The 15,674-nt window shown below is 47.4% G+C and overlaps 1 protein-coding gene across 1 annotated transcript in view; it reads left to right on the top strand.

Moving 5' to 3' along the window:
- The first annotated feature begins 3,470 nt into the window (after window positions 1–3,470).
- Window positions 3,471–15,674, top strand: part of bckdk (branched chain ketoacid dehydrogenase kinase) — a 31,340-nt gene continuing 19,136 nt past the window's right edge. Inside the window, exons 1-2 of the mRNA XM_079508434.1 lie at window positions 3,471–4,107; window positions 14,332–14,400. Coding sequence (XP_079364560.1) covers window positions 3,721–4,107; window positions 14,332–14,400 — 456 coding nt within the window. The 5' untranslated portion in view covers window positions 3,471–3,720. The remainder of the gene's footprint in view (window positions 4,108–14,331; window positions 14,401–15,674) is intronic.

Here is a 15,674-nt window from a genome sequence, read left to right as displayed (position 1 = left end):
CATATAATACCCCTCACTCAGGCGACCCAGCCGGGGTGATCAAGTCCCAACTTACGTCCCAGAAGCTACCCTCAATCAGTCCCACTAGGACTAGGGTAAAACCAGGGCCACACAATCCGCTGGAACTACTCCAGAACTACTCTGCCAGGGCTGGGATGTACGCTTCTGGCGCATGGAAGGACTAGGCTCTGTGGGTTGACTCCTGTCTGGGCCCCTCCTATGTCTCATCAGGCCCAGGACTTGTGCGTTGCACCAGAGTCCCAGCACCAGACACTTCATTCAGGAGTGGTGGGCAATGGTTCCGCAGACTCCACCTGAGCGAGAAGGTGGTGCTGTGGGCTCCGCTTGCTGCTTAAATGGCCCTCCTAAAGGCCTCACCGAGGGTTTGTTGGGCTTCCTCCTCACGGAGGACACAGGCTGGGGCGCCAACCCATACTGCTCACCCGGGTGCCGTCTACATTCCAGCTGTCACCCGTCTCTGGTGGTCACCAGACTATGGACTATGGAGACCTGGTTGTCACATAGTCTATTCCTATGTGTCACTATAAATAGAAGAACTATAACTAAAAAATACATCGCATGGATGCACCTGGGACGTATCGTCAGTGATGTGTCCTGAGGTCAACAGGGTTTCGGGTCTACCAACATCATACCCCTCACTCAGGCGACCCAGCCGGGGTGATCAAGTCCCGATTTACGTCCCAGAAGCTACCCTCAATCAGTCCCACTAGGGCAAAACCAGGGCCACACAATCTGTTGGAACTACTCCAGAACTACTCTGCCAGGGCTGGCAGAATAGAAGAACTATAACTAAAAAATACATCGCATGGATGCACCTGGGACCTATCCTCAGTGATGTATCCTGATTATACTGTTTTTAAATGGTGGAATGAGGATAGAATAGTGTAACACTTTTCATACGGGTGAGGGGAAGAACATGGGCATGTTGTGGTATTTTACTAAACATGTTTTCTGCCATAACTTTCAAATGAAAGAGGACAATATCAGACTCAAAATCTTAGGAATTAATTGTTGAAATTGGGTGAGTGCACAAACTGCACAAGCAGTGCTACAAGTTTAAATGCAGATGAGGTTAGTCTGAAAACCGTGCACGGATAGGACCGATCTATGCCTGTATTTGAAATACATGAAATGCATGTACGATCACAGACATTCTAGGGCTATTAACTTGTAAAATGAGAATATTCATGTATTCACCAAAACCAACTTAGTTAGCTGATTAAAAATGTATTCGTGTGCTCGTGCTCCGGACAATTGAATGGGAAATGTACTTGTTCGAAGGACTAGTCAGTGCCTCCAAAAGTTAATGTCAAGCCCTGAAGTATAGACCCTGGGGGAATCTGTACCGGTCAACAAAGTATTTAAGGTTTAAGTGGTAATGTCCTCATTGCCATGATAGATACGACCTATATTGATCTTATGAGGGGAAATGCAGTTGTGATAGCAGTGAAAGCATGTGAAAAACAGATGAACATTGTGGATGTTTTTGGTAGATTTGATGGCTGCAGAGCAGGAGGCACTAGAGTTTATGCAGGGGCAAAAAACAACAGAAAACAGCGACCTTTGACAGTTCACAGACCAGCAAAGGTGAGATGCCAACATCAACTTCTGTGTTCTAAGGCTAAGCCAACTCTCCCCACACTTTGGAATCCTAGTGTGGCTAGTGGCTACTGGCTGTTATACCAGTGGTTCTGAAACATGTTCATGTCCAGAACCCCACATTTCATATTTGGCTGCAGAGCCCCATTTGAAGATTTTGTGCCAGGGACCCCCAGAACATTGAAAAATCAAAATTATTCAACATTTTTCTAAATGTTTCAAGATTTTTTGAATGAAAGAAAGAAAGAAAAATAAACGGTATGCATTGCAATTTGGGGGTCTTTAACATGAAAATGTTTGAGAACCAAATGGTGTATGTAAAAGCATAGATAGTTGCCACATAGGCTAGACAAGCCATTCAGAATCGTGTTATAATTGCCACCGGTTTGCTGTTTGCAGTGTGCACACCATATCCGCAGGGTATCAGTCCTGTCTGTGCATGTCTGTTGGCCAAACAATTTGAAAATGGATGAGTGGACTTTCATGAAACTTGGTGGGAATGATCATCAGTAGTAGGCTCAGGCTGTCCAGATTAAGACACGATTAACTTCAGGGTCATATAGGTCACATCATTCACACATCGTATATCTCAAGAACAGAGTGCCACTGCCACAGAACAAGAAATGTAGTGAAGCAGGGTTAAGGTTTGCATTTGTGGTAAAGGAATTAACTAAATACTAAACTAAACTGAAGCTCAGTAAGAAGGATAATGGGGGGACTGTTTGACAGAAAAAGCCTGTATAATAGAACATGAACCAAAGTGATCAATATGGTCTCAGCTAAACTGAAGCACAGTTTATGTAAGGAATGGGTCTTTAAATGGATTGTGACATTAAAAAAAAGTTTTTGGGCCTGGGCCATGGCTCAATGGTCCAGGCACCTTGGCTGGTAATGCTCGACTCCCGATTCCGACAGCCTTTACTGCATGTCTTCCCCCATTTCCTGTCAGCCTACTGTCTGTCCCTCCATAAAATATATAAAATAAAGGTGAAAGCCACAAAAAAAACATAGTTTAAGTTTTTGTAATTTTTCTCTTTTTTGGTTTTCTGAGCTCAATTGCACCCAAAACACCTGAACTTTTAATCAGTAGAGTTTCTGTCGTCTGTTGTTTTCTGGCTCAAACAAGTGCTCTGATTTTCCTGTGGAGTGTGATGTAAGAGCAAGCCAGCAAATCCCATATATGACAATGGGATTTGCCAGCAGATGTCACTGTTTTGCCTGTTTCCATTGCAGCTCAAAAGGCTTCACAGGCACACAGCAGGAGTCACACTGTCCCAAGGACAAGGTCACAGAGACAGAAGACGATAATATAAACAATAGTTTATATTATATTATAGCTTCATTGTGATAACTAGGCTGAAAACATCAGTTAGTCCAAAATCCAAATTAAAATATTTGGACTATATTAGACTCAGGTTGTCAGAGGCAACATTGGGAAAATATATGAATTTCAGTAGGTTGATTGGATGTTTACTTTAGTTGTAGTAGGAGTGTTTGGCTATTCTCAGAAACTGGGGGACGTAAATCCTCACCCACATGGCGTTCAAATTCTAGTGATTCAGTGTCAGTGATGTGTGAGCAAAAACTAATTTTAATTCTTGGAAAAAGCCTCATTTGCAAAGAAAAAAGTGTGTACTTTATAAACTTCCTCGTGTGAGCTTTTAGATCTAGTATTATTTTTTATTTATTATGTCGTACAACTAAAAAATGTCGTACTCTACAATGAGTCTACATTTACAACATTACAGTACACTACTACAGTAACTTCCAGACGGGAGGTGGGCGGGACCTTTCCGTCAACCTATCTTGAGCCTCCGATTGGCTGAACCACCGCCCGTCGAGCCGACCGTTGGCCGACGCGCCCGCCTGTCTCGCGCTGACGCTCCTGTGTGCATGCGTATCAAGCACTTTGTGTACCCTGTAATGTACTGTATACACATCACATCACATACGACGTGCCTTTGTGCACGACGGTGCTGCCTGGCTGCCCGGGTAATGGCCTCCTCCTCGTCGTCGTTGTGACCAAGCTGTAAAAAAAAAACTCTAGACAGGGCAACACTGGCGTTGTTTGGGAAATAAAAAACCCGTATCGCCCCAAAAATGCGTCGCATCGGTGTAACAAGTGCGGCGCTGGAGATGCTGGGTGGCTGCGGCGGTGGGACTCCTGGTCCTTCTTCCACCGCCAGGAGGGCCAGCAGCCGCGGGGCCATGGGCAGGCTGTTGCTGGCCCCCCTAGTCGCCGCCACCAAAACAACAACCACCGCTCCCTCCTCGGCGCTGCTGGTGTCACGGGCGGCTCAGCAGCTGACGGCGGCGGCGGCCAGGAGACCAGGAGCCTGCTCCCCCTCTGCTGCTGCCTGCTGTCCAGGGCAGCAGAGGCGCTTCAGGTCCACGTCCTCCCTGCAGGGCTACGCGGAGCAGCTCCAACGCTCCAAGACGGTGGCGTCCTTCTACAACCAGTCTGCCATCGACTTGTCCGCGGAGAAGGTTAGCTATTTTAAAGAAAGACGAATGATGATTTATTTTAACTCTGCGAACGAACCCTTTCCGGCTGTCCCCTGTACGTTCTCAATTTCTCAAGAGTTACAATTTGATGAATAAAAGATGATGGGATTTATTAGCTTCCCTAGCCTATGACAATGATTTAGACTCTCTTAGATGTATTTGATCGATTCTGACATTTTCATGGTCAGGATCGATCAAATACATCTACAAGAGTCTAAATCTTAGGCCATTAGCTTCCCCATCTCCCCCCACCCCCCTCCGGGGGTCAGCTGGGCAACTGCCTGCCTGGCACAGTGGCCTGGCTGACTGTCGCTAGCATGGCGAGGTGGCTAAGCTAAATGGTCGAGCGTGCTGGTGTCACATTGAATGTGGAACTCAACTGTACTCTACTACTACAACCACCAAATCACCTTGGGGTGCCAGCCAGCCAGGCCTTGGTTCTAACGTCAGATACTAGTATGCGGACAGGCCTACAGCGTGTATTACACCACAATACCGTGTAACGGTAACTTACTGCGTTAACCGTTAACTCTGCTATTATTCTATGGCATCGGCCCTGACAATGTCAGACAGAGGGTTAAAGGGTTTTAATGTCAGACAGTGGTTGTTGATTTGTAGGACTTCTGCCACAGTATTGATTGAAACACTGTCCGCTTCGCATGAGGAGGTTGTTCAAGGAACAGTGGGTGGCTGTCAATTGGAACTGCAACTGTATAATACTGTATTTAATCGATTGTGACATTTTAAAACTTTGAAAATGTCAGAATCTATAAAATGCATATACGAGTCAAAATCGTAGGCTAATCCTGACCCAATGTCAAGCACTTTCCGTGACAAGCTGACTTTTAATGAGGACAATTTGAGGACACTTGACTTGACTGACTGACCCACAGCTGTGTGGATGTAGGATAAACTACTCACCTAGGCATCCGGTTTGATTACAAATGTACACACCACAACCCAAATTAGGTGTCATTTGTACAATATACATTTTCACATTCGGACACCAATGATATTTATTTACTGCGTATGTTTAACTTTAAGCACCAAATCAATGGATCTGTCCCCTGGGTTCTTGTGGAGCAGAACATCATGTGGTATGGATGGCATGCTTTAGCCGCAATTTGCAACACTAGATTTGTTTTTAATAATGGGATGAATCTAGAGTTGCTATACCCTCCATTGCTTGTATTAAAAGATGTTGAACTTGCCAACATTAATTTGCAGCTGTAGGGCAAGCTTGAATTATCCTCTTTCAATCTGCAAAGTGTTTGTTTCATAAAAATCCACCGTAGACATGTTATGAGGTACTTTGTCAAGAAATTCAGTGCAGGTAAAACATTTTCTAAGTATTGGAGTTTGGAAGCGCTCGTTCTAATTAAAATATCGTGCTGCTGCCACCTGCATTATGTGCAAATATGAAACAGGTGGTACGCACTACGCAGGGCTGTTCAGTGACTTCCAACGAGCGCTTCTAAACTCCAACACTTGAAAAATAATCACCTGCATGGAATTTCTTGACATAACAAAGTATAGATCAAAACATGTCTACAGTGGATTTTTATGAAACAAACACTTTGCAGATTGAAAAAGGATAATTGAAGCTTGCACTACAGCTGCAATGTTGGTGAGTTTAACGTTGTTTAATACAAGCAGATCTGATTCCTTTTGGATCAATGGGCTGTCAATGGAGGGTATTGCAACTCTAGATTCATCCCAAAAAAATCCATTGTTGCAAATTGCGGCTAGCCATGCTTGTATTGTGCTGTTGCACAATGGTTTAGGCTCAATGTCTTATTTTTATTATAGTGTTTTCAAGGTAGAAGCATTTACTTTAAATGCATAGGTGAAAGACCACACAGTGTTTTTCTTTATGATGGAGTCAGACTAGGCTACAATCAGACCAACTTGACATATCTATGTCAAGTTGACATATGTCAACAATTCAGAGTGCATGTGTCAACTTGACATATTATGTCAAGTTGACACATGCACTCTGAATACAAATGTATAACTGTATATTATCAGTGTTTGATTATGAAGTGAGATATTTGGCTGAACCTTGCTGCTCATAAAGGGATATGTTTGGAGAAGGAATTACTGTGCACTCATTATGTAGTGTACTTGTATTATTAGAAGTTAATAATTATTCCAATAGGTTGAAGAGAAGCCAGAGACTGCTTCACACTGTCATGCCCACCCAGTAATAAAACCATTGCCTTTTAGATTGGATAACCTTTACTGACTTGAGTTTGCTTTTACCACATGAACCCTAGCATCCATATTCTAGCTGTGAACATTCTGTGAAAATAGCAGATTTACAAGTGAGCTTGCAGATCAGCTATATTTTCGGTAAAGTGATTTGGGGTAGAGGGAAAAGAAGAGCAGACCAACATGAGCACTTGAGCAGTAGCATCCAAATTCTCCTCCACATGTCAACATTTGAAACAAGCCCGGTTTCATTCCAACACGTGAGCTTATAGATCAGCTATTTTCGGCAAAGTGATTTGGGGTAGAGGGGAAAATAGAGTGGGTCGGTCAATATTACAAACCCCTGGATGATCCCGGTTTAACTTTGTGGTTAACGCTATCAACGAGAGGGATCACCAGCTCTCAGTAATGTTCTACGGGCACTTTAATTTAGTTGGCATGTTGTACGCGGAAGAAGGCTTTGTATGTTGCTCTGTAATGTGCCCTTGCTAACTAAATATACCTGAAGGACATTTCCATGAGGCCTGGTAATGCCTCAAGAGTCAAGACTGTTAAACTTTGAAAACTCAAAAGACTGTTAACTTTGATAGGCTGTTAAACTGTAAGACATTGCTTGAAATTACTTGAGTAGTGCTCGCATCCTCTGCATTTAAATAGTATTATAGTATTTTGTGTAATATGAGCTAATGCTTGGCTTTAGAACAAGTGTTTTGTTCTTGTATCTAGCTATATTAAAGCTACCATCTGGGACTTATTTGAAGGAATATTGACACCTGTCATAAAAGGTTAGGTTTCTGGTTTAAGCACTTCAGTGTTTTGTACCATTTGTATGTATAAGTACAGAACAAAGAATGTTTGCTTTCGTCATCTTTGTTGAAGAAGAGTCTGGGCAATTATGATTGTCTTACTAGAAACAAGTTTCTAAATCTTATATTTAGATTTAGTCTGCCTTAATCTAGTCACCTCTGAGGTTACTGGAGTTCAATGCTTTAGGCTTTAGGGTTAAGGTTAGGTTTAGACCACTTGCGTGCAGTCCAAATGAACACAGTGGAGCCCTCCCTTCCCTACCCCACTGACAACATCACAAGCCGATTTTTCAACTTGTCTACTACAGAAACGTTAAAGGTTACTTTAGTAACCACGGTTGTATATATAAATTGAACGAAATACCTTTCGTTTATGGGTAGGTTTCCTTCAAAACCTAGCTGCAGAACATTATTTTATGTACTCCCAGGACAGAAAATTCTAGAATTTTCGCTGTCCTGGGCTCTAAGGGTGACGTAGGAAGCCACGCCTATCCCGTATAGATACCTGCGTGGCTACGTCAGCCCTCATTCGGAACTTTTCTTCTGCTTTAGAGAACAGAAGGGCGTTCCACGAAAGGTATTTCGTTCAATTTATATATACAACCGTGGTTACTAAAGTAACCTTTAACGTTGTATTATATAGAAATTTCACGAAATACCTTTCGTTTATGGGACTTTATGAACTCCCGTGACCTGAACTTCCAGTGGGTCCCAGGTAAACCTTTTGGGAGGGGCTCGGACCCTTTTGGGTCCAGAACCTAGTCCTTGTGGAGAGCAGGAGGCAGCGCTATGCTGCCCTGATGCCTTACTGAGCAGCGGCCCCCAAGACCGCGTGCGCTAGCGAAGGCGCTGCCACATCTAGGTTATAGTATGTGGCGAAAGTCGAGGGTGTAGACCAGCTTGCTGCTGTGCAGACTTCCTGAATGGAGACACCCTTGTAGAGTGCCCAGGAAGCTGCCACACCTCTTGTGGAGTGGGCCCTCAGGGCTTGAGGGGAATCCACGCCTTGGCTAGTGTAGGCCAGACGGATGGCTTCCACTATCCAGTTAGAGATAGTGACCTTCGTGACGGGCTTTCCTTTGGTCCTGGCACCCCAGGACACAAAGAGTTGGCTTCCTTGTCTGAAGGGAGCCAGTCTATCCGCGTATATGCGTAAAGCTCTGACTGGGCAGAGGCAATTAAGCCTGCTGTCTTCGTCAGAGGAGAACGGCGGGGGATGGAAAGCCTGTAGGTTCACTGGCACACACACTGAGAGAGCATTTTTGGGAATGAAGGCGGGGTTTGCCTTTAGGGTGACCTTGGTCGACCCCTCATCGAACCTCATGCAGTCTGGAGAGATCGAGAGCGCATGTAGGTCGCTGACCCTTTTTGCTGTCGTGAGTGCGATCAGGAGAGCCACCTTCAGGGTTAGGAGCTTGAGGCTCACGGTTTGTAGTGGTTCAAAGGGTGCTGTAGCCAGCGCCTTTAGAACCAGGGACAAATCCCACGAGGGAACGAGGGATCTGCATGTCCTATGTTCCCTGCGTACACCCTTCATGAATTGTTTTACCAGCGGGTGCTTCCACACCGTCTGGTTATCAAAGCCTGGGTGGCAGGCAGAGATTGCCGCCAAATGGACCTTGACTGAGGAGAGGCCTAGACCGTTGTCTAGGAGCTCCTGCAGGAATGACAGGACGTCGATCACTGAGGCCTGGTAGGGGACTGTTTGGTCTGGTCTTCGTGAGCACCAATGCTCGAAGACGCGCCAGGCTGTGTCGTAACGGTCCCTTGTTGACTGGGCTCTGCCTTTCTGAATCGTTTCGATTACGTTCGGAGGTAGACCCACGGCAGTCAACATCACCCTTTGACGGGCCAGACCCATAGGTCTAGGTCCTGGGGGTGAGGGTGGAAGATCTCCCCCCTCGCTTGAGAGAGGAGATCCGCTCGAAGGGGAATTCTCCACGGCTGGTCGTAGAGGAGAGGGGTTATTTCCGACCTCCAGACCCCCCACGACGGGGCTATTAGGAGCACCTTCAGACCCTGAGTCCTCACTCTGTCCAGAGTGGGGCTGATGAGGGATAGCGGGGGAAAGGCGTAGAGAAGGGTTTTGGGCCATTGGTGTGACAGAGCGTCTAGCCCCAACGTTGATGGTCCCCTGATTGCGAAGAAGAGGGGACACTTCGTGTTCTCCTCTGTGGCAAAGAGATCCACCTTGGATTTCCCAAACCTGCTCCAGACCTGGGCCACTGCATGAGGGTGTAGTGACCAGTCTGAGTAGCGGAGAGGTCCTCTGGACAGCAGGTCTGCCCCTGTGTTCAGAAGACCTGGGACGTGACACGCTACTATTGAGAGGACGCGTGTGTTGCACCACAGGATCAGTTTCTGAGCCAGTTGATGAAGACGAGGGGACCTGAGTCCACCTTGTCTGTTGATGTAGCACATGGCCGTGGTGTTGTCTGTCCTGACTAGGACATGGCAACCCAGGATGCGCTGCTCGAAGTGTTTCAGGGCGAGGAAGACTGCCATGAGCTCTAAGTAATTTATGTGAAGGGCACGTAGTGGCCCCAACCATAAACCTCTGGCTGTGAGTCCTTCCATCGTGGCTCCCCAGCCTGTCATGCTGGCGTCTGTAGTGATGACTTTCCTGATCAGAGGCTTTCCCATGGGGACGCCCTCTGAGAGGGTTTTCCTGTCTGACCACCATTGAAGGGCTAGTATGCATTGTGATGTTACTGTTACCTTCTGGTGCCGACGGTGCATTGGTACATGTAGAGAGCCTATCCATCGTTGGAAAGGTCTCATATGTAGCCTTGCTAGGCGGATTAAATAGACCGCAGAGGCCATTAACCCCGCCATCCGGAGGCATGCATGAAAAGGAATCGAGCGTCCCCTTTTGAATGACGCCACGCACTGCAGTGTTGCGTCTATTCTCTCTTGGCTCAGGCGGGCCGTGTAAGAGATTGAGTTCAGTGTTATGCCTATAAAGTCTATTGACTGTGTTGGCATAAGCATGCTCTTCTCGTGGTTTATTATAAACCCAAGCGAGTCGAGGTGGCTGAGCACACGATGTGTGTGCGACAGTGCTTCTCGTGGAGAGTCTGCAAGTAGGATCCAGTCGTCTACGTATGTAGCGAGACGGATCCCTTGCTGTCGGAGCGGAGCGATAGCTGCCGCGGTGCACTTTATGAAGACTCTGGGACTCAGTGACATTCCGAAGGGAAGGACTGTGTACTCGTACACTTTTCCTCTGAACCCGAAGCGCAGAAATTTTCTGTGCGGCGGGTAAATCGGAATGTGGAAATATGCGTCTTGCAGGTCTATTGACGTAAACCAGTCCCCTTCGCGAATTAGGCGTAGGAGGACTGGTGGAGTAAGCATTTTGAATCGCAGCTTTTTTAAGTGACGATTCAATGCCCTCAGGTCTAGAATGGGACGGAGTCCGCCCCCCTTTTTCTTTACCAAGAAATAGCGGGAGTAAAAACCGTTCATTGATTGGTCGAGGGCCACCTCTGTGATGGCGCCTTTCTGCATTAATGAATTGATTTCCTCTTGCAGAATGGCGGCCTTTTGCCCGCTCGCTTCTGAGAAAATAATTTTCCTGGAAGTGGGCGGTTTCGAGGCGAACTGTAGCCTGTATCCTGTCTGAATTGTACGGATTATCCACGGGGAAGCCCCGGATATCCGCCATTGTGACAGATGACGTGACAAAGGGTTCCCTGTGCTTGTCAGCGTGGTGCATGGCCTGCCTAGGGGAAGACTTACTTTGTGTGAAATGTCTCCCTCTAGTGAATTTTTTCGGTATTGAGTTTGGAAAAAATTGGCGTGGAGTTTTTGGCCTGTGACAGCTAAAGCTGTCACAGTGTGGGTTATCTTTCCCACTGGGCCTATGCCCTTCAGAGTTGGTTTTATTGTTTTTTGTGTTTTTTGTTTTTTTGTTTTCTTTATTGAACAACGTGGAAAAACATACACATGTGAATTGCACATAACAATTTTCGGGGTCTGTACAACGGTGCTCACAGCACTGTGTACAGGCCCCCTTAAGCGCTTCAGCGCAGGCTCTGAGGTGAGATCTGTGATCCCCACCTCTGGCCTTGAACTCTGAGTGTGGTGGGGAAGATGACCCGGCCCGGGCAGGTCATTTGCGCTTCCCCTGGCCTCGGCCTCTGGGAGCGCTCCTGGCCTTGTAGGGCGGCGGAGAGGTGCGGCGGTCTGCTCTGCCTCGGCCTGCAGGCTGTCGCTGTCTATCTCCGCTCCGGTCCTGGGACCTGGGTTTGTCATCGGTCTTGGCCTTCCAGGGTGCCTTCTTAGCCTTGGGGCGGCCTACCGGGGCGGCCTGGTTGGCCAGCGGTTCGAGCGCCTTCATCGTCTTGGTGGAGGACTCGAGCTGTTGGATGGTCTCTGACATCTTGGCCAGAGCGTCCTTAAACATACTGTCTGGGTGGATATTTCCAGCCACAAACTCTTTCTTTGTCTCCAGGGAGATGGCGCTGGTCTGATCGACCCAACGCCATCTCTCCTGGAGGATGGAACATGCCATTGCCTTGGCGTTGTGGAGAGTGGAGTCCCTCTGGAGGGTGGCCATCTCGTGATTCAGGCGGCGTAACTCGGCCAGGTCTTCTGGCAGTTCCGCTAGCTGGACTTTAATGGACTTCTGTCCCATCTCAATGAGGAGGCTCTTCATGGAACCCTGGAGAAGTGCTCCTGCATTGAGGGCCTTCGCCACGAATGACATGTGTGCATACTGCCACTTGTTCAGTTTTGAGGCTTCCCTCACGCTGCTGGACAGGAGCTGCGGTTCCTTTACGTGGTGATCCACTCTAGGAGCTGCAGGGTTGGCCAGGTAGGCCGCTATAGCCTTGTCCATAGCTGGCATGAAGTCTATGGCGAGGGTTTGTTTATCTGGTATGTCGTTGGGCCCCTTGGCGCTGGCCTTGGGAAAATCCACCTTCAGGAGGGGTTCGTCCCAGGCGTGCATCATGGCCTCCTCGAAGCCCTGTGCCATAGGGAGCTTCTGTCTTCTAGGTGCAGGGGGGGGGGCGGACTCATCAGTCCTGCCTTCCCATGGTAGTACCTTGACAGTTGACTTAGGCCATGTGTGGTTACAACGTGCACTAGCCTTCCTGTATATCTCGTAAATATTGGAGTCATCCATGGGGGGTACAGGAGGCGGGGGGACAGGAGCCCTGGCTTGCTGGTGCTCCTGTATGTCCATGGCATCCAGGTCGTCGAAGGGGCGACGAGTGGTGCTGACGTAGTCCCCGGGGGAGAGGTCATCATGGCCATCTCGCTCGTCCGCGTAGGCCTCGTCCAGGACGTGGTAGTCCTGGAGTTGCTCCTGGAAGGAAGGGAGCTCGTCATCACGAAGCTCCCCTTCCTCCCTGGTAGTCCAATGCTCCCCACCGGGAGACATTGCGCGGTCTGGGGAAGGGTCCAGGCGGTCCACCATATAGCTGGGTGCAACGGCAGGCTGTCTGCGTCTAGCTGTATGTCTGGGCGGGCACTCAATGGTGGCCTGCACGACGTGTTGTCGAGCACGTGGAGCTGGGGAAGAGCGGCGCGGTGCGAAGGTATCCCTTGGCCTCGCGCCATGAGCCTCGTAATCAGTGGCCTCGTGAGCCCTGGTTGCAGAGGCTGAAGTAGCGTACCTGTCTCGGCTAGCGCCGGCAGGTGCTGCTCTTGAAGAAGAGGCTCCGGTTGGGGCTCTGTTGCCCGAGTAGTCGAGCCTCTGTCTCGGGGTAGCTCGTTGTCCCTCTCCGGTGGTGACGCGGGGCCAAAGCCCCTTTGGCGGGACTTGTATGCGAGCTCGTCGCGGGGGAGGAGTGGGGCTCCTCTCTCGGAGTCCGTGGGCGGCAAAGTTGTCATAATACCTTTGGACACGTCCGAGCCTGTTGTTTAGGACGTCGTCGTCCATTTTCTCACAATGGAGGCAAACGGGACCGATTTCCTCCATGGACTCACGGGTGTGGGTGAGGCCGAGACAATACATGCACTCGTCATGCCCGTCTTTGCCCGACATCGTGTTCCCGCATCCCCAGGTGGAGCACGTCTTTTGTTTGGGGCCTTCTTGACAGTCGGCGGGCACCGGCTGTCCTCGATGGCGTCTTTCCCCGGGCTGGGTCTCCCTCGTCAGCGACATGGTTGCTTGTAGAGAGAGGAGTCCGAGTGCTTAACAGCCACAGGTTTATCTTCCTCGTGGCGTGTAATAGTAGACCACAGGCGTATCTGCCTAGTAGCGCTAAGCTAACTATGGATAGCTTTAAGCTAACAAACGCTAGCTTTAGCGAGAGAGAAAAAGAGGCGCGAGCTGTTTTTTCGACAAGCTAGCGTAGCAACAAGTTGCCTAGAACTCACTTGTGTCGAAGTTCGGCTTTTTTTCTCGAGAAGTATCCTTCTGTTTGCTTCGAGAGTGTGCCAGAGATCTCACGGTCCTAAAGAATTAATCTCTCGGCCGAGTTTGCGAGATATATTACCCTGCACACACTGGAATGTTAAAGTTCGTTCTCGCAGCTTAGCAGAAGAAAAGTTGAATGAGGGCTGACGTAGCCACGCAGGTATCTATACGGGATAGGCGTGGCTTCCTACGTCACCCTTAGAGCCCAGGACAGCGAAAATTCTAGAATTTTCTGTCCTGGGAGTACATAAAATAATGTTCTGCAGCTAGGTTTTGAAGGAAACCTACCCATAAACGAAAGGTATTTCGTGAAATTTCTATATAATACAACTATATTTGCTTCCGGTAGGACACTTGCTGGTCGACAATGTAATTAAAGTTATTTGAAGGAGACGATGCACCAAATTAAATACTAGATGTGCCGCCATCTTTAGGATATCACTGCAATTAACCTCTCTTTTGGGAGTAGCGTTGGGCGATAAAAAAATAATATCACAATATTTTTTCAAGCAGTAATACAATACACGATATTATCATGGTATTTTTTCATGCAGGTTTTATGGTTATTTTTCAAGTTACTTAACAGTCGTTCTACAGAAGTATAAATTAAGGTATAGAACAGCAAATCATAGAATATGCATTCACTGTATTACAATATATACGATATCTCTGAAAAGGCATATCGTGGAGACATTGTATCGTCTCGATGATATTTATCACAATATCGCCCACCTGTAGTTGGGAGAGGGACACACGCAGCGGACATAAAGCTTGAGGATTGTACATTTTAACGTTGTTTCGTTGTTTCTCTCATTCCAGGCTTCAGTGCGGTTGACCCCAGCCACCCTACTGTATGCTGGGAAGTCTCCAGATGGACACCATGTCCTGGTAAATGCTCAGACCAAATTCCTCCATCCATTCTCGTGCTAGGCAAAAGTGCAGCCAGGTCTCCTGCACCAGATCAATTAATCTAATAGCAGTTAAGAGCTTTGTTCTTCTGTGTTGCATGATTTTTATATGATTAGCAACTTCACCCTAAACATTTTCGAACTAGTCCCTGAAAAGTAGAATCCGAGGAGTTACGATTCTGTGTTGCAACAGAATCACAGCTCATTCTGCAATAGTGTGTACAGGCTTGAATCATGACCCTCTCGGTTTGAAATGAGCCTGTGTCACGTCTCGACACATTCTCTTACCAATCTTTCCTGTCTCACTCTCAGTACACTGCAACAACAAAGCAGAAAGGCCACACCTGGGGAGCATGTGTAAATGTGCTGTGTGTAGTCTGTAGACTTGGGCCGATGTGTGGAATATTGCTATACTTGCCCGATGTCCCCGGTGCAGGACCTTGTGCTGTTTTAACTTGTCTACATCATTATGTGTGCAAAACATGCAGACGATAATGGGGTGAACTGAATCATTCTGACAATACTGTATTTATCCTGCTGTATTATTACTTGCGCAAGCAGAGCACGCAAGTAATAGTTTTCGTCCGCGCATGTCGCCGTTTGATGTGTATGCGCTGTGCCAGTGTATGGCGTAATGACTACTCGTGCTTGATATGGCAGTGGTGTCAGATTACATGCATGTATACATAGGGGCATTACCTTTAATCCTCCCGACACTAAAACATATCGTCATTACGTCACCATCGAAAACCAATTACACCCTGGCATTGGGTCCTTTAATCCACATCTTTATTACGTCATCATTGAGAGCTAGTTGTACCAGTTATACCCTGACGTCATATGCTGCTACGATACATACGCATCAAACGGGGCATACGCAAAGTAACCACAGTATACCGCTAATCAAATTACATATACATAATACATAGAGGCATTTCCTTTAATCCACCCGACACTGATCGACATATACGTCACCATCGACTTTTATTATACTTCACAATACTACTTTTTTACCTCCAAAAACTAGGTACGTAGCAAATAGCTAAACCTAATAATTCAATATTTCAAACGTTCTTTCACAGAGAAGCTGAGATTTGACAGTTTGTAGCGGTCGACAGTACTTGTGCGCTCTGCTTGCGCACTAGTAGGCCTATTTGTGTGCAACAAGCAAGTAGGCACTCGACAGAGTGCAGTTCTAGTTTATCCTGTGATGAGGATGGCAATTAAGTATGAATGAATTCTCGATGTATAAAG

This window comes from Electrona antarctica (assembly GCF_951216825.1).
Source record: "Electrona antarctica genome assembly, chromosome: 8".
NCBI classification, from domain to species: Eukaryota; Metazoa; Chordata; class Actinopteri; order Myctophiformes; family Myctophidae; genus Electrona; species Electrona antarctica.
Note: the sequence above shows the minus strand (reverse complement) of the source record. Positions and strands in the feature narration are given on the sequence as shown.